The 20,303-nt window shown below is 37.2% G+C and overlaps 1 protein-coding gene across 1 annotated transcript in view; it reads right to left on the bottom strand.

Moving 5' to 3' along the window:
- DMD (dystrophin) overlaps positions 1-20,303 on the bottom strand; it is a 2,243,521-nt gene that overhangs the window by 867,846 nt on the left and 1,355,372 nt on the right. Inside the window, exon 45 of the mRNA XM_060293058.2 lies at positions 8,943-9,118. Within this exon, the coding sequence (XP_060149041.1) occupies positions 8,943-9,118 (176 nt within the window). The remainder of the gene's footprint in view (positions 1-8,942; positions 9,119-20,303) is intronic.

The following is a 20,303-nucleotide window of genomic DNA, read 5'->3' as shown; positions in this document are numbered from 1 at the left end:
TATATAATAGATATGTAAAATGTTATGTGAGTGTTATGAAAAGGAGCAAGAAGAACTTGAGAGCAAAATACTTCTGCTTGAGAAGAGCAGGTAACATTCATTGAGGAAATAGCACTTCAGTTGGCTTCTGGAGCATGGGTAGGATTTTGAACAAAAATTAAGAGGAAAGGCAATTTAACACAAAAGTAAATGGCTTTTGCAAAAGCTGAATGACAGAACACTTCAGGTCATTTTATGCTTTAGACACCAGCTGAAATGGTGAAAATGGCAGATAACATGCTTGCAAAGATAGGTCAGAACAGATTTCATGTACTATTCACTTGCTACTGAGCATGGCCAGGTAAGGGAATGGGCTTGGTAAGTGAGAGTCTGGTGGGCAGAAACTGTAAGTGAGAAATAAAATATTTCTTGCCATATCAGTAAACAAAGGATGTCACGGTCCTCAGAGATTGCAGCCCTCCACCAGTGAGTCCTGAGGGAACTCAGGAAGGAAACAAAGAATACCTGCCACCTAGCAGCCATAAGACTGCAGCTACGCCTGACGGTGAGCCCTGAGGAAACTCAGGATGTGAAAAGACAGGATACTGGCCTGAGACAGCTGGGGTGCATATCAAACGAATGATTTCAGTGAGCCCAGACTCTTGCATCTTCCCATAGGAAGAGAAGTGCTAAATTCCTTAACCTGAGATATCTGGTTTTCTTTAATGAACAATAATCTTTTGACTTTCAGACTACCTGCCCTTTGTTGCAAAACTCCTAGTATCCTAGCTCCCCTCTCGCCTCACCTCCTTGGAGCAGTTTTCTCAGGGTTACTTGAGATGCTGCCTCCCAGGCTTGAAGGCCTCAGTATGTCTGCCGAATAAAACATAACTCTTAACTTTTAGGTTGTATATATATTTTTTTAGTCGACAGAAGTATATCTTAGAGAATACTAAAGGTCCAAGCTAAGTAATGTAAAATCGGATCTAGAATAACAACGCGAGACTTAGGACTATTTGGGCTTATATCCTGGTTCAAACACTTGCTAATTATGTGATCTGGGGCAAAGAACTTCAGCAGTCTGTGCTCCAATTGCCCTTCTGTAGACATGGAAATAAGAACAGAGATGTTATGAGGATTACATGAGCTATGTAAAGCACTTGGAACCGCTCCTGGCAATATTAAGTGCTGTCACCACCACCACCACCATCATCATCATCATCATCAGTATATAAGGGTCTATATAATGTATTATTAAGTCAAATGTCTATGGGAAAGCAATTAATATAAACGACTGAGGTGGAACAACTGTGGCAAACTGAAGAGAAGGCTTGCTTGCCCAAACCAGTGCTGCTCAAACTTTAAGATGGACATGAATCACCTGGGAATCTTGTTAAAATGCTGACTACGATTTATTAGATTCTGCATTTCTTAGCAACTCCTGGGTGATGTCTGTGCTCTGGTCCAGAGACCACACTTTGAGCAGCAAGAGACATCTGTTACTTTGTTGCAACTGATCATGCCTTGAGAGAACGTCGGAATGAGTGCCTAGTGGCCAGATCTAAGGTTTCAAAACGAGACAAAAATCCTATTTTTTTAAAATATGAAGACTCTCAATTTTTAAGTGTTGACAAATTATTTCATAACAGTGCCTATGTAAAAAGACCACACGCTTTCCAAGCTAGATTCAGCTTATGGGCACTCAGTCGGCAAACTCCGGGCTGGATTAAGAATCAGGGTTAAAACTGGTGATAAGACACCAGGGAAGTTCAGGTATAAACAAGTGGACTAGAGGCAGGGCTGGAGGGATCCTGGGGGGCCAATGCTGAATGTGTGAAAAGGCTTTTAGCACTGGTTTACACGCATATGTTGGCTACATTTAAAATATGGCCTACACTACAAAGAGACTTGTGAATTATAGTAAAATTTTGGTTTTTATTTTGTAGAAAACAGTGCTATCTGAAGACTATTTTGTTAGGGACATCTGAATTAGTGAGAAGCCAAAATTGAAGAAGACTTAAGAAAAAACAGTTGTCTTACAAAGGGTGCATAGAGTAATATGAATTGCTAATGGAGATTTTCAAGAAGAGGTCCTACTAGGCCTATTTTAATGAATTAGATAAGGCTCATTTCTAATTAACAGCATCTATTTGCATGCAAACAGTGAGCTAAGGTCTTTAAAAAACAATTTCTTCCCTTAACTACATTCAGGAATGCCTCCCATTAGCTTATTTACACCATTAATTTGCTTGGTAAACTAGCATAGATTATATACAGGTAAACTTTGGTTCAAAAATTCAGCAGTAGAGGCACTGAAATGAATAAGAAGTTACTGCTTTTACATGAAGTCTAACACAATAAGAACTTTTTAATATGCTTAGCCTTACTTTGGATTTTGATGTATTCTGATTGATAGAGATGTTTGCATCCTTGCAAAAGTAACATGAAAACATTTTTTCCCCTAGTACTGCTTGCCAGAAAGGTGCCAGTATTCCTTTGAGAAGGTGTTACTGCCCGGGTCTTGGCTTCTATATAACATTCTCCAGTGAAGGAAATCAGAGGTCCTTAGAGAATGGTAGATTCCATACCTGGGGCAGGGAAAATACAAGGTGAACCTGGGACATTTAAGCAGAAAGCTTGAACGGGTTCCCACTGGTTAAATTTGGTAGAGGTGAGGATCAGCAAGAATGATAACTAATTCATTACAACATACTGACTAAATCAGAATCCGTAAGTCCATATTGAGATCAAAGAGAGAAAAAAAGGAAGTGTTTTCTTTTTTTTAATAGAAGAAATCAGTTTGTAGGATTCATGTCAGAACTAGGAAAATCATAATTTTGAGTCCCCAGTGTAACAATTGGGCCAGGGAAGGATCATCAATGGGTATTAAAGCCATCAGATGACTTACTAATTTCAAATAAAAATATATTACTTTACAACTCAATATCTAATGGTTGCCACCTTAAGCAAGTGATCAAACTTAGCAGCATTTAGACTGAGAATACCTCATATTATGTATCTCCTGATGTGATAAAAATTACATAGCATCCTATATGAAGTATTCTTGCCAAAAACATTTGACTTGTATCTTTTCAAGTTTCATCTAGACCCAACTTCCAGTTTAAAAGAAATACAGAAAATAGAAGGTAAATGGAATCGAAATTGGAAAAGAAGTAAAACTGTCATTGTTTGCAGATGACATGATACCACACACAGAAAATCCTAAAGATGCTACCAGAAACTATTAGAGCTCATCAATAAATTCAGTCAATTTGCTGGATACAAAATTGATAAACATAAATCTATTTCATTTCTATATACTAACAATGAAATATCAGAAAGAGAAATTAAGGAAACAATCTCATTTATCATTGCATCAAAAAGAATGAAATACCTGGGAATAAACTTATTTAAGGAGGCAAATGACCTGTACTCCAAAAACTATAAGACATTGATGAAAGAAATTGAAGACCACACAAACAGAAGGGAAGATATACTGTGTTCTGGGATAGGAAGAATCAGTATTGTTAAAATGACCATACTACCCAAGGCAATCTACATATTCAGTGCAATCCCTATCGAATTACTAATGGCAGTTTTCACAGAACTGGAAGAAAAAAACCTTAAATTTGTGTGGAAACACAAACAACCATGAATAGCCAAAACAATCTTGAGAAAGCAGAATGGAGCTGGAAGAATCAGGCTCCCTGACTTCAGGCTATACTACAAAGCTCCAGTCATCAAAATGATATGGTGCTGGCACAAAAACAGACATATAGACCAAAGGAAAAGGATATAAAGCCCAGAAATTAATCCACACACTTACGGTCAATTAATCTACGACAAAGGAGGCAAGAATAAACAATGGAGAAAAGACAGTTGCTTCAATAAGTGGTGCATGGAAAACTGGACAGCTACATGTAAAAGAATGAAATTAGAATATTCTCTAACATCATATGCAAAAATAAACTCAAAATGGATTAAAGACCTAAATGTACGACTGGACACTATAAAACTCCTGGAGGAAAACATAGGCAGAACACTCTTTGACATAAATTGCAGTGATATGTTTTTGGATCTGTCTCCTAGAGAAACAAAAATAAACTAATAGGACCTAATTAAAAGCTTTTGCACAGCAAAGGAAACCATAAATGAGATGAAAAGACAACCTATGGACTTGGAGAAAATATTTGCAAATGATGCTACTGACAAGGGATTAATCTCCAAAATATACAAACAACTCATATGACTTAATATAAAAAAAGCAAACACCCCGGGCTTCCCTGGTGGCGCAGCGGTTGAGAGTCCGCCTGCCGATGCAGGGGACACGGGTTCGTTCCCTGGTCTGGGAAGATCCCACATGCCGCGGAGCGGCTGGGCCCGCAAGCCATGGCTGCTGAGCCTGCGCGTCCGGAGCCTGTGCTCCGCAAGGGGAGAGGCCACAACAGTGAGAGGCCCGCGTACCGCAAAAACGAACAAACCAACAAACAAACGACCCAATCCAAAAATGGGCAGAAGACCTAAACAGACTTTTCTCCAAAGAAGACATACAGATGGCCAAGAGGCACATGAAAAGGTGCTCAACATTGCTAATTATTAGAGAAATGCAAATCAAAACTACAACAAAGTATCACCTCACACCAATGAGAATGGCCCTCATCAAAAAGTCTACAAATAATAAATGCTGAAGAAGGTGTGGAGAAAAAGGAACCCTCCTACACTGTTGGTGGCAATGTAAATTGGTGCAGTCACTATGGAGAACAGTATGGAGGTTCCTTAAAAAAACTAAAAAGAGTTACCATATAATCTAGCAATCCCACTCCTGGGCATATATCTGGAGAAAACCCTAATTTGAAAAAATGCATGGACACGACATTAAAAATATGGTGTTATTTTCAATTTTCTTGAGTATGATAAACACTCACAGTTATATATGGCATGTCATTATTCTAAGGAGATGCATGCTGAAGTATTTAGTGGTTAAGTATAAGAGAGTTTATAATTTACATGCAATTGTTAAAACAACAAAAATTTGTGTGCGTATGTTATTTCCTATATTACATAAAGGCAGATACTGGGGAGGTAGAGAGAAAGAGAAAGAAAAAGCGTATATGGTGAAATGTTAATTGTTGAATCTAGAAATGTAGGAGGAGGAGAGGAGGGTATATGGTTATTCATTATGCTACTTTTTTTCAACTTTTCTATATGCTTGAAATTTTTCACTAAAAAATGTTGGAAAAGAAAAAATTCAAGCAATATTTTCAATCCAGTAAAATTTAAATTAAAGTTGTTATTCCTCAATATATGTTAGTACAATTTTTGTCTTATCTGTGAAATGGAGGAAGTAATACATTCGTCAAAAGAAAAGAGAGAGAATCTCTTAAGGTCATTTTTTACTGCTATGGGCAATGATTCAGAGATTCCTCAATTTAGGGATTGCACCTCCCATTATGCTGCCTGCCTCTTTCATTCAATCTTTCATAAACTGACATTATTCTAAGTAAAATACAGTTTCTTATGTTGTCAGCAACCCATTGCTTGAAGACCTGCCCACCTACATTCCCTTGACTGGTACATCTCCTGGAAAACTCCAGGATAAAATAAATGAATGTTTGGGGATGGTGACTACACCATCAAAAAGGAGTAAAACCATGGTACTGGGTTGGCCAAAAAGTTCGTTCGGGTTTTTCCAAACGACCTTTCCGGCCAACCCAATATATGAGAATGAGGTCTGGGCCGATTAAACGAACGCTGACTAGAAATAGTGTTGTTGTTGTTGTTGTTTTAATGTTATGGACCCCTTCAGCAATCTGGTGAAGCCTGAGACTTCTCAGAATAATGTTTTTAAATCCAGAATATAAAATACATAGGACTCCAAAGGAAGCCAATTGTATTGAAATAGTTTCAAAACTATTAGAAACACAAATTTGTGATAAAGTAATGCTTGCTTGTTTATTATTAACACATTAATAAGATACTGTGTAGATCTAATAACTACTGCAGTTTTGAAGCAGTGATAAGCATGAACCATATTTTGAGATATATGTAACAACTCTAATGAGATAGGAGAACATCTGTGATTTCACAGATACTGCTAGCATTGCTCTGGTTTGTTGCCTATATTCAAAATGCAAGGGGATGCTCAACTTCAGTTAAGAGGTTAGTGAAAACAAAGAGGTATTTCCCCCCATTCAAGCTCATGGCGCCCCTTGAATTCTATCAGTGGACCGAGGCTTAAGAGTCTTCATATACAGGCTTGCTTTGTTTTAACCTATGACTTCCCTTTATGGTCAATAGGTTTTCATTTGCATCTTCTTCATTTGCAAAGACCTTTGTGGTGGCTAAGCCATCATTAAACTCATTACTATGATGCTTAAACCTACAGATGTTATCCAGTTCCTCAGCTTCGTAATTGAGGCAACAGTAAATTTTCTATATTAAATTGCACAGCTAATTGACTATTTTATACTTCATTTACTTCCAACACAGACTAACCTTAATGGATGTCCACTGCTATTTGAAATTTTCTGAGAATTTTCTTCTCATATTTCGGATAGCTTACATTTTCAAAGAGAAATGTTTAAAATTATGTAGCTATAAAGCTACAAATAATTTTTGTAGACTTTAACTGCTTAAATTATACACTTTTTTTCATTTGTGTACATGGACTAAGAAATATTATTGATTTCCAACAGACGCATTTAAATCCCACTGCAAACTAAGAATACTGTTGTCACCTTGAATAGTCATCTTATTTTTCACCTGTTCAATAAATAACTTCTATCTCCTTCTAACTTCTGCTTGGGGTGCACTGAAAGCATGACAGTGATTAATAATAGTCTCATGTACAGCCCTCCCACAACTGTTAGGTTAACATATTCTTTATAAAATATTATTTTACTTATTTTTACTTTATGTGCTACTGGGTGCTTGGAAATAGCTGTGTGTTTGTATAGAAATGGCACTTATATTTTATTACTTTACATTTCATAAAATTTAAATGATACAAAAATCCTGAGTGTGCCACAAAACTGATCTCAGTAGAAACTTAAATATGCTAACATTTATTTTTTAAATGTATCATGAAGTAGACAACTTTAAAAGCTGAGTTAAAAAAAAAAAACTCAAGGAAGCTGATCTTGACTTTTTAAGGAACAAAAGTGCAATAGTTAATGTAGGTCAGAATGTTTAAATGTGAGAAATTTTTTCTAACCAATTACAGCCAAATCCCTAGCTGTAATTAACCTACAGTTTGTGTAGTATTTCACAAGAGTCAGCATACACCAATTTCGTATAAGCTTAGAAAGATCTAAAATTTTACAGCTTATTTGGTGAAACACGTATATTGCCCTATCTTCATTTATAAGTTATAATTTGCATTTAGAAGTCAATAACCAATAACAAGAATTTAAAAATCCAGGTAAGAAGTTACAGAAAATATTAACAAGCTTTACTCAAACATTATATGAGTAAGGTATTTCAAAATGAGAAACAATACCTTGTATACAATAACGAAAAAATAATCCTCCAATCAATTTAATTCACTTTATGAATTCAACATATTCTTATATATGCTATTCAATTTTCCTTAATCTCCCCATTTCTTAACATCTTATTTTGGACTAGATTGGGTCTGGGGCAGAAATGATGTTATACAGGTTTAAACCTGCCCATAGTGTAAATATATCAGTTATTTAAATAATGGGATAGTTGTGTATTTAATAGAAGGTTTTCAATTTTGGGAAAAAAAAAAAAGTGTATGACTTTCCCAAGGAAGCGATTTAACTACAAAGTTTGGATCTTTATTTTATGATTATATATATAATATATAAAACAATATATATTTTGTTTTTTATATATATATAACAATATTTTCTAAACCAAGATTTAAAATAAAAACGTTTTTAGATGATGCTATTATTTTTTAACTTTAGCAAGATTTGTGTATGTGTGTGTGCACATGTGTGTAGATCAACTAATGCATTCACTTTGTACAGCAATATGAATTGTACCTACTTTCTGAATAATGGCAACATGAGCAAAGGCGGCCAGAGGAGGTGGGCAATGACAATGAACGTAATTCCAAAATCTTTCTAACACATCCTCACCAAAGACGCTTATCAGCGAGTTGTTCTAGCTTTCTGAATATTAAAATCCACCTATTATGTAGATGGTAGGTAGGAAGCAAGAGCTTGGCAGTAGAACTGAGTTTTCATTGTTCATAACAATAGTCTCATTTGGTAAAAAACGACCAAGTCCTCCCTTATGAAATAGGAAACATTCGCAACAACTGGAAGCAAAATACAAAATCCTGTTTATAAAAATATCTATGTTTTCCAACTGCAGCAGCACACACTTGGCTTTCTGTGCTTTCGATACATTCCAAGGGAAAGTTAAATGATGATTGAATTCAACACTAATCTTTCTCAGGTTTTGTTTTCCTCTCTAGATTTGAACGTTTTCAGCCCAAGTCCCCCTTCCAGAATGTACTAAGAAATGTAGTGGAACTAAAAGGTAAATATGACTATCATGTTTTTCAGCATAAGTCACATTTGTAGCTGTTAAAAAAATCTAGCCAAAGAGCAGTCTTTCCTACAAAATGGTCATTTATAACTTCCCTTTCTCATCTTCTTTAAAAAATAATTGAGACTCAGCTTGTTTAAGCTGGAATAGACTGAAGACATTCATATTTAAATAATCATGTGTGATTTTTAAAACAAACTTCAAAATTTAAAACAGCCAAAAAGCACCGCCTATTTAACTAGCAACAGCTACGTATTTTATTATTCTAGAAAAAGAAAGAACAAGTTCACTATTGCTATTAACTGTTGATGGGCTCCTTAACGTTAGTGCCTTTCACCCTGGTTATAATCTTTCACAAAATCTTTTTTTTTTTTTCTTTTAAGGGCAGCTTAAACAGCTCCGCTACAACTTCAGAATTCCTATTTTATCTGTCGCCCTACCTCTTTTTTCTTTCGGCCAGCTGTTTGCAGACCTCCTGCCACCGCAGATTCAGGCTTCCCAATTTTTCTTGTAGAATACTGGCATCTGTTTTTGAGGACTGCTGAATTATTTCTTCCCCATTTGCATTCAATACTCTGACAACAGTTTGCCGCTGCCCGATGCCATCCTGGAGTTCCTGTGAGATACCAAAAAGGCAAAACAAAAATGAAGCCCCATGTTCTTTTATTTGAGAAAAGATTAAACAATGTGCTACCACATGCAGTTCTATTGGGAGAGAAAGAAATAAAAAAGCTCCATGTGAAAGTTTCTCTATGAAACTGACATGCCCATATCCAAAGGATACAAGACAGAAAGACACCTTTTATGTGTCAGTAAAAAAGCACCCTCTCAGAGTTCAGCTCGTTTTTATATTTGTAAAGCTTGTCAGCTAGAGGATGTTATAATGTCCTACAAATCAATTAGTTGGAAACCTTCTCAAGAGCAAATTCGATTTCTTGTCCCCACAAGGATATTCCATGTTTAATATTGTATGAAGTGTTGTAAAATTTAAACATGAAGAAAGTATTTAGATTTCTTCGAGACTGTCAATATGAGAGGTGAAAAAGAAGAAACATAGTGTAGCCAGAGTATTTTTTAAAAAAGCCTCGAGATACTTAAACAAAAATTCATTACTATACGAGAAGGAAATTTATTTCAAATTGTTTCCATCAATGAATTTTTCATTATAAAACCACATAAGACTGAGAATTAATTGCTCTCAGGGGCAGCCTATCAAGAAATCCCTAAGGTACAGAGAAATTTAAAAATAATCTATAGCCACCAGAACATTTTTATGAGTCATTGACGGTGTCAAGCTTAAATATCTTGTTTTTTATCCTAAATGAAATTTTAAGAGTGTCAGAAAAATAGTTCTTTTAAAAAAGACTGTTACAACCAAATATGTATTAAAAATGCCCTTTACCGTTAAATAAAAACGGCACTCTACCTTTTTTTTTTTTTTTAAAAAAAAAAAGGTAATCTAGAGCTTCCCTAGTGGCGCAGTGGTTGAGAGTCCGCCTGCAGATGCAGGGGACATGGGTTCGTGCCCCGGTCCGGGTAGATCCCAGATGCCGCGGAGTGGCTGGGCCAGTGAGCCATGGCTGCTGAGCCTGCGCGTCCGGAGCCTGTGCTCCGCAACGGGAGAGGCCACAACAGTGAAAGGCCCGCTTACTGCAAGAAAAAAAAATTAAAAATTAAAAACTTAAAAAAAGGTAATCTAGAATTTGTAAGGCAATTACAACCCATTACTAAACCTGAAGATTAGAAAATGAAGTAATATAAGAACTTGAGATATTTGCCATATTTCAATCTAAAGGACTCACAGACCCTTATATATGGATGGGATAGTCATTATGCAGACCACTTTCCAGTACATGTGATTCTAATTACATAATATTCTTATATCCTTCTGTCCCAAGAGCCAAGTACATACAAACTCCATTACATGCTTGCCAAATAAATAAATGAATGCCTGTTTTCTAAGATTGGGTCAAATCTCCTTTAGATTCTCATTACACATAAATGTATTGGGTCTTTGTTTGTTTGTTTTTTACTACTTTCATGTATTATTATTTTGAATACTAGAATTTTTGGTAGTATATCTTCAGCAGTTAAAAGACTCACTAAATCCGCAAAAATGACAACAGGCCATTATTCCAGGAGCACAGTACCTCACAATGAACATAAAACTATGCACAGTCACTGAGCTATTCGTAAGCTTTCCCGACCATACTCTCTTGTGCATGAGATGTGCTCTAGTAAACACGTGATACTTCCTTGCAGCTAGTTGACTTTACTTGCATCACACTCTTTAACACCTGTTCAGATCACTGTTGCATGTGACAGTCATTGGTAGTAACAGACAGTAACAGGTAGCCCCATTCATAACAAACTGTGTCTATATTCCGATTATACCATAAAATCCTTGAGGTCAGAGATTGAGTCCTATATACAGTCTTGTTCCTAATGCTTACTATAAAATCTGGCTCATGAGGGGTTTCAATAAGTATCCACTGAGTGAATGCATGAATCTATGAATAAAGGAAGCGGAGGAGGAGAGGAGGGGAGGAAGGAAGGAGTTCTCATCATTGCCAAGGTATTATTAATATTAATACTGATCACTGGACCACCTAGAGATTCAAAGAAATAAGTACAATTTTCTAGGTTTTAGGCAGTGTATAATCTAGCTGACAAGATTAGACATATTTGTGAAGGATAATTTGTTACACTATATACAGCAGAATAGAGAAAGCAAGGTGCTCAATAAATGATAGATCAGAAGGGGGAGGATCTTAGTGGAAGGATGAAAAGGAGATAATTTGGGGGATTTGGAATTGAAAGAATAGGTAGGCCTTAGGGACATGCAGGGTCAGGGCAGGGGGGAAGGGGATGGCAGAAGACAAGGCCTATGGTGTGCAATTTTTGTGATCTGACCTACATTTGGGCTCTCTGTCACGTATGAGAGTGGAAGTTTAGGGAGAGGTGTAGCCCTGGATTAATATTGGGCTTGGGCAGAGAGGAGTTTGCTTTTCATTAAAGACTTTGCAATTCGTTGGAGAGAACCAGAAGATGACATAAGTACAGGAGTGTCAGAGCTAGAGCTGTGTTCCTAGGTAATTCTGAGGCAAAGTTTAGGCTAATGTTAAGGCAGGGACACAGGTAAAACAGCTAGGACAGGAGTCTGTGAGGTAGGTATTGGGGCTAAACCTAGAGTTTAGACAAGGCACCAAAACAGAAAGGCAAGGGGTAACATCAACTGTTAAGGCAGAATCAACAGGGCTGGAGAACTAGCTGGATCATGCAATCATGAATGACTCCTGAAATGGGGAAACCTTTGCCGAAAACACCAAAGTCGGGGAAGCTGTTAGAGGAGAAAGATTATGACTCTAATTTGTATCTCCAATGGTGTCCAATACCCATGACTGTTAGAAATACTTTTTTAAAATGCATGGAGCAGGCTTCCCTGGTGGCGCAGTGGTTGGGAGTCCGCCTGCTGATGCAGGGGACACGTGTTCGCGCCCCGGGCCAGGAGGATCCCACACGCCGCGGAGCGGCTGGGCCCGTGGGCCATGGCCGCTGAGCCTGCGCGTCCGGAGCCTGTGCTCCGCAACGGGAGAGGACACAGCAGTGAGAGGCCAGCGTACCGCAAAAAAAAAAAAAAAAAAAAAAATGCATGGAGCACCTATCAGATGTGTACTATAGCACTGCGTCTCAAACTTTAATGTGCACATCTCCTAGAGATCTTGTTAAACTGCTGATTCTGATTCAGTAGGTCTGTCGAAGGCCCCAAATTCTCTACTTCTAACAAGCTTCAAGGGGATACTGGTATCATTGGTCTGGGAACAACACTTTGAGTAATAACATGATAGAGTAAATGCCTTCTGGATCTTCGTTAAGGAATCAAAGAATTCTTGAGGCTAGGTTATAATACTATAAACTAAAGCTGCTTCAGAATTTTCTCTCAGCCCCCTTGCTTTGTATTTTTGATCTTGGCCCTTCTACTCCATGGCTGATGGCTACAGTGACTTTTACAATCCAATTGTAGAATCAACAAGGGTTTTATTATTTCTAGTTCCCAGATAAGCGATAGAACTGAGTAGCTAAGAATGAAGCAATAATTTAAAATCGTTAGATCCAAATCTCATTTATATAGAGTCCCAAGTCAGGGCCTTCAGATTTTTTTTAAATTTTGTGAAAGAAGAGCTCATTAAATAGTGTACTGCATTTGTGTGAGATTTTGTAATCAGGAGAAGTATTTATAGTGTATGATTGACATGAGGAGAATTTTCAGTAATAAAGCTTCAGACGACAAAATAATGGATCAAAACAGGAAGTAAAAACCTGTACATGTTGTTTCACAGTTAGCCTCTGAGCCCAAAGATAAAACTTGACTTACAAAATTAAATGTAAAACCTCAATCAACTTTATTCACTTAGTGAAAAACAAATTAATTTTCATTCTATAGCTTCTAAATATTTTAAGTGCTAAATTATTCACTACCAGTGAACTTTCCAAGCTTTGATATCATATTAATGTTCTGTTGTCATAGGCATCCTTATCTATTTCTCTGGCAATTAACATCTAGTCTTAGCTTTGGATAGAAAAAATCATAATTAAATTGATCGGGTTATTCATCATAGTTAGAAAGCTTATTGTGTTTTGATTCCAATATTAAAGCATCATTCTTAATAATGACTGCTTATCAGATTCCCCTAGGGAGCCTTTTCAAAATATAAAAGTCCAGAATTCCACTGTAAACCAACTGAATCAGAATCTCTGCGTGAAAGGGAACAAAGGTGTACAAAATAGATACACTATTAAAGAAAGGTAGGCAAGAAATACGTGGAGCAGGCACGGGAGCAGAAGGGGCGTGTTTTAGAGTTACTGCATTATTATTAACTTCTTGTATGCTTTTTAAATTGAGAAATGTTCCTAAATTATAGAAAGTGACACACATATCTAAGTCCTCCAAGTCTGGTCAAATTGAGGGAAGAGAAGAAGAATTATAGGCAAGGAAGGAACAGCTATCAATAGATTTTTATAGAGGGAAAAATATGAGACAAAGAAACTAGTACATTTTATATGAAAATATTGCGTAAGTTTAATAAGTATATTTGTAAAACTTCCCAAAACTGTATCAAAACACAATACCTGGAAAATAAAATGTGACAAATGAAGAAAAAGAAGAAGCTAAGAAGCAGTTATGGGGAATTGTACAATGACAAATTGGATAAGCTATGTAGGAGATAAAGATTGGCAAAATATCACAAACTAGGTGGAAGAGGAAAATAGACGCGACAAAAAGTGATTGGGAGAAAAGATAAAGACTGAGGGAAACGAGAGAAAAACAAACCTTCACTGAACAAGCAGATATGTCAAAAATCCAATCCTGTGATTTACTGGTAAGTCTGTAAATGTTTTATTTTGAGACAGATTAATCATTGCCTCAGTTTACTCATTGGTCAAGTGAAAACATGTAATAATATGAACCCTCTAGAGATCTGTGAAACTGCCAGGTAGAAATTTATGGTGCAATTTCATAAAAAATATGATGTACTATCTTTGCCACTGTTCCTCTTTGTCAGTCCCTAGGACTCAAGTTAGAGTCTGAAAAATTGTTTCTGGTCCTTTTCTCAAAGATAAATTGGACAAGTTTGTCTCTCATGTTAGTGCTTAGACTATACAGTCATGACCATCTTTAGAGGTTTTAACGTGCTCAGAAAATATCTTTCAACTTTTGTTAGATGATGAATTTCTGTAAGGAAATGGACACATACTTAAGGAAAACAGCAGACTTAGCAACAGGACACACTCAACCTAGCCCATTCATGGGCTGGGTGATTCTATCCTCATGAAAGACTTGATGACCCTGTGAGAGCACCTCATGAGGATAGTGACAAGGATTGAAAGATGGCTAAAACTGGGGAAACCCAGCAGTTTGAAAGAGGGAGAAAGAGTGAAAAAAAAAATAGTAAACACAAAAATAGGAAGGATTAAAAAAAGTGAAAAGTGGTAATTTTTTAGTAAAGAATGAAAGGTGTAGGAGGCAAGAATCAAGGTCCAGAGCCCAGAGTGAGGAGATCAAGAGTGATGCCTACATATTTACTACAAGATTAAGACCAAATACTAGCCTACCAGGCAAAGTCTGAAGGGCCTCTACAGCCTGTTCTCTCCTCTGCCTTTGCAGCCTGCTCTACTGCTGCTCCCCAATTCCAACTTTAACTCCAACTCCCAGTAAAACAGAATGGCTTTCTGCTTCCTCGAGTGTCCCAAGTTTTGCAGATCAAACTCAGTGCTCAGCTTAAATGTTCGTCTTCTGCTGGACCCTTGAAGAGCCGAGAGAGAGCTAAGTGCCTCACCTTTGTATAGGTATTTATAAAATATTTCTATTTAGTGTCATTCATTGGTAGCGTTCATGTCTATATTAGACTTTATAGCTAAGGATTAAGTAATACTGAAGGAGTTTTTTCTTCTTTCGACCATAAAATGTCTATAAACTTGAACTGTACCTCAGATTCAACTTTTATCTAAGGACCTACAGATCTTTTATTTGTGATTTGCCAACTAAATCAAATCAAAGAGGAGCAGCCTTCACAAATGATCAATCAAAAATAAAATGTACCTTTTTAGCCTGTTATTTCTCCTGGTCTCATTTGTTTTGCACTTCAGTAAACATTTATTGTGTCCCACTAATAATAATGCTAAAACAACATGTATGTTTTTGTTAGTTTGTTACAGGAAATGGAGGCAGCAGGGGGTCTGGTTAGATTTCATCTAGTACTCTTTTTTCCTGTGTAGTAGATGTGTTCGTTGGTACAATTCACTATCTGCTCCTGATAATGGTTGCTATAAAAGAATAATGAGAATTCCTCCTCAAACTAGAATTAGACTGTTCCTTTTCCAAAGCAAACATCCTGCCAATGAACTAAAGGAAAATTATGTACAGTAGCGATTTATTTTAATGGGGCATTTACCTAATATCAAATTACAATGAAATTTCCTTTGGATGTGTTTATCTCATCCACATAAGTGATATATACATTCATTATTATCACTTCTATTAATGTGGATACCAAATGAATTCATCATAAAGTACTTTAAGTACTACATGCTTTATCAGATTATCTCAGGCTTTTGTTTTCTTCCTTCCCCAAGAAATAATGCCTTGGGGGGAAAAAACCCCCAAAACACGCATTTCTCAATTGCAAGCAGATTCCAAAGGAATAAAACAGTATATATGTTAAATCTCTGCCTTTGGGGATCTGAAACTGAAGGCTGCAAATTAAATCTGTCCTCAGACATGTTTTGGCATTAGGACTTTAATAATTTGAATGCCTTTAGGTGGAGCATACATGCCTTCCACTGCCCTCTGAGAGCAGTGGCCCTTGCTTTAAAGAAAACTGTTGTTATAAAGCACACAGCTTTGCAAAGTTAATAGGTTTTACTTTGTTCAAATCAAGGCTAGGCCTCTCCAGGTTCACAGATTTATTCAATCCTTCTTGGCTTCTAAATCATTCATTAGAACTCCAGGAGAACTACCTGGAAATATTTACGAGCTGTTTTTCTCTCCATTTACTTAGATCTGTTAAGAAAACAAACTGACGTTTCTCTGATCAAAAGGAGGCTCTCGTCTCTGACCATGCTTTCATTACGTGGTCCCGGTAATAGAACACATGACTTGAGGCATAAATTCTTTCTACGTAATTACTAGGATAGTTTTAAAAACGTGAGATATCTCATCACTTAATCTCATTATCTCATCTCACTGGCTCTGAAAAGTTGTAGTTCCTGTTGGTACTTGCCATGTTTATCAAATAATTTCACCCATTGAGTCATTTGTTGACTGAACAACTATCTACTGAGCATCTCCTATTGACCAGGCACTATGCTAAGTGTTGTTCATCATTGGCCGCAGTAGAAGGATGGATTGGAGAAGGTCTAGAGTGGAAATAGAAAGACCTAAGTAGTTATCGGTGTAGTTAAGGTGAGGAGAAATAGTAGCGTGGATTGGGGAGTCAGTGGTACAAGCAGAGAAAAGTTGATGAAACCAATTGATATTTGGGAGGTAGATAGATAGGATTTAGCCATTCAGTGGAGACGTGAATGAAGGAAAGTACATCAACTGGGCCGTTGGAAATACTGGGCTGAACCCCAGAGGAAAAATTAGGACTGAAAATATAACAGCAATCATTACTGGCAGAGCTAAGTCTAAAATTTGTGATGTGGGTTTGGCTCTGAATATGGTTGGACTTTTCATTTTCATTGAAAACTTTGTGGGTAACCTCAAAGGTAGCATTCATAATCCAAACATATTTGGGGACTCCCTGAATATTTGCATGAAAATTGTTACACAGCAAAGTGAGAGGAGTAATGTTGTCATGACTGGCCCTTGCTATATCTCTACACTGAAACATTTTCTGTTCATCTGCTGGAAAAAAGATCAATCTCACGATGTGCATAATACAGAAAGTTGAGAGGCAGTACAATTCTCCATTTCAAAAAAAATAGAGTATCGCTCTCATAAAGCTGTTTGTACCTACTTACCCTATATTTGACCCACCCCCTGCTAAAAATCACTGGACAAAGATGAATTAAAATATATTCATGAGAGAATGAATAAGAGATCAGGAATTAAACTTGTCCCTTAACAAACTCCTTTTCTGTACTCAAAGGAATTCTATGTGCTTTAACGGTGGCATAATCTCTAAATGGTTGTTTAGTATAGGTAAACTGTTCAATGCAGGTAAGTATTCTCTTCAGTATGATTCACTCCAACAAATAGTTAGGTTACTATTTTGTATCTGATACCTTTACAGTGACAAATAGGTTCGTATTTTCCTGTCAATACTCAGTTTCATGGCAGAGAGAATTGCAAGCAAATAACTACATACACAACACTGTATTATAATGAGATTATGGAGATGATCTGTAAAAGAGACCAATTACTTGTGTGATTGTGTATATGATTGTGTGTGTATACATATATGTACCTAGGTTTGGGGAGATGATCAGGAGAAGAAACACAGAGATTGTGGTAATTATGATTATCAAAGCCTGAGGCACTGGACACAGTGCTGCATACCGCTTACCTTAATATTGGTTCAAGAAATATTCACTGATAAATTGAGCATAAAACTAGGCAAGATATGACAGTACTCTTGAATGGTTTCCCATCTGAGAAAGGTTAAAAGTAAAATTTTGAAATATATTCAACACCCTAGTATGGAAGAGAGACATTAAAAAATAATTGTGTTTCACTAAAGTCTCATCTCTTACCACAAATAACAAGTTATCAAAGTAAGGTTTAGTTTCTCAGGCCCGTGAGAATGGAAAGGCCCAGAAATAAAGAGGGATAAAAACAGATCCCTGTGTCTAACATCAATTAATTGATTTTAAACATTAGCTTAGATTACAGAACCCCCAAGACATCCACTAACAATCCACCTCTAAGCACACGTTGGGCATCGCTAAGCCTTATATGTCCCTCTTGCCAAGTTACACAGGCATTAAACACAAGCTACCCTTTTTTGTTAAAGCCTTAATTTCTGAGGTTAGCTTTCTTATTTTCCAACTCATTATCTGTTGTATGGCAATGCTCCTCTCCTTCATGGAATTAGATGAGAAGATGATAAAAGACAATTGTGTAGCTGTTGTTGACTGAGCACATCCTCTGGAAATCAGACAAATCAGGCACAAGCATGGATTCTCTCTGTTATTAACATATTTGTACACTGTCAACAATTTGTATCTTGCTGAACTATATACAAATGAGAGGAACCTAAGAATAAAACAGCCAGGGGACTTAAGCAAGTCTTCTGTTAAAATTTCTGGAATTACTCATGTGAATCCCTAAAAGATCAGAGATAGGTACAAAAAGAGGTGTTGTTCACTTCCTTAGACATCTAATTTGTGTAGTGGAAAAGATTCAATTATCAAATGTTAACGTTTTCTAAATTTTTTATGTCTAGTGAAGCTTCCTTCTCAACCACTCCTTAGCATTTCGGCACATTTCCATTTGACTTAAACCCAAAGAGGTCAAAGAAAACATTAAACTTTTAAATGTTTCTTAAACTCAAAGAAAACATTTTGAAGCCAACAATAACATCATTTTGAAACTGCTTTCTCTTGTTGAGTTTACTCTTTATTTGAATGACATCTGTATTCTCCCAGTTACCAGGATGCCAGTTCATCTTTGTTTCATCCCTTTCTTTCTTTTCCCCAATTCAAGTCTTACTGATCCTAAATGTTACACCTCCTGCCCAGTTGATTCCATCACTGTTACTTCCCCCTCCCTCGCTGGTTGTTCACCACATTTCACCCATGTTAGTAATAGTTCCTCCCAACTATTTTCCTTCATCGCTTCTCACACCAAAACATCATACATATCCTTTCCAGATTAATCCTCCTGATGGGCAGTGCCGGTGGTTGATTCTCTGCTCAAACATACATACTGAATCCTCATTACCTGTTTAATGAAGTCCAAATAGCTTAGGTAACATTCAGAACCTCATAGTATCCTGGGAGAAACCTTTCTAGGCTTCTCAAATTGACTCTACACTTCTTTATCCATGGACAACTCACAGTGATTCCTCGGCCATTCCCTAGACCTTTGCCATTCTCTTTCCTCCATCACAAATGCCCTTGTTTCTACTTATGCAATCCTTTCATTTCAGTCCATTAGACTATGAGCTCCGGGAGACAGAATCATCACTGGTTTTCTCACTCCAGTGCTTAGCAAAGTGCCAGCTACATAGCAGTGCTCAAAGGACGTCTGTTAAATGGATAAATGAAAACACACCCCAAATACTATCACACTTACGAATACAATTTCAACTAGAAGGCATCTATCCCGCAAAATTCTACTGCCTATCGACTGTAGGATGTCTTTCATAGTCCATATAAAATTAAACATCCTTATTTTGGTTGCAAGTTTATGAGTTTCTTTAGTGCAAGGACACTGTTTCCTCCCTTCCTTCCTTATTTGTTTATTTATTTAAGCTGCCTTGCGTCTTTGTTGCTGCTCCCGGTCTTTCTCTAGCTGATGCGAGCGGGGGCTATTCTTCGTTGCGGTGCACAGCCTTCTCATTGTGGTAGTTTCTCTTGTTGCGGAGCACGGGCTCTAGGCACTTGGGCTTTGGTAGTTGTGGCACACAGGCTTCAGTAGTTGTGGCTCATGGGCTCTAGAGCGCAGGCTAAGTAGTTGTGGCACGTGGGCTCTAGTTGCTGCACGGCATGTGGGATCTTCCTGGCCTAGGGCTCGAACCCGTGTCCCCTGCATTGGCAGGCGGATTCTTGACCACTGTGCCACCAGGGAAGCCCAGAACACTGTTTTCTTTATGTTTGAGTGTCCCACCACGTTAATCAGTAAAAGTTTGTTGGCTACATAACTAAATGAATAAGCATATTACATGTGGTAAAAATAATGATTATATTTCTGTATTTTAAAACACCTAGTAGGCTTCTAAGCAACAAGTTACTGGTGATGGCTCTGAAGAGACAATCTTCAGCAACTAGTCAAAGAAAATTAAAATGTTTGCCACTTCATATTAGTGACAGGGATGTCCATGGAGCAGGGCTTCTACAAAGGCAATGTACCGCTGTCCAAGCAGCAACACTGCTGTGCAATGGAGTCTTCAGAGACAATTTTTTAAAAAGCAGGGAAATGTCTCTGTCATTTCCAGTTTCCAAGTTATATCAATGACCTCAAAATATTACTTTCACCCAATAAGAAGGCAAATGATCTCTGTTCATGAATGGCCAGTGAACACATGAAAAGATGTTCAGTATTGTCAGTCATCAGAGCGACGCAAATTAAAACCGCA

This window comes from Globicephala melas, chromosome X, assembly GCF_963455315.2.
Source record: "Globicephala melas chromosome X, mGloMel1.2, whole genome shotgun sequence".
NCBI classification, from domain to species: domain Eukaryota; kingdom Metazoa; phylum Chordata; class Mammalia; order Artiodactyla; family Delphinidae; genus Globicephala; species Globicephala melas.
This window is presented reverse-complemented; position numbering and strand designations above follow the sequence as displayed.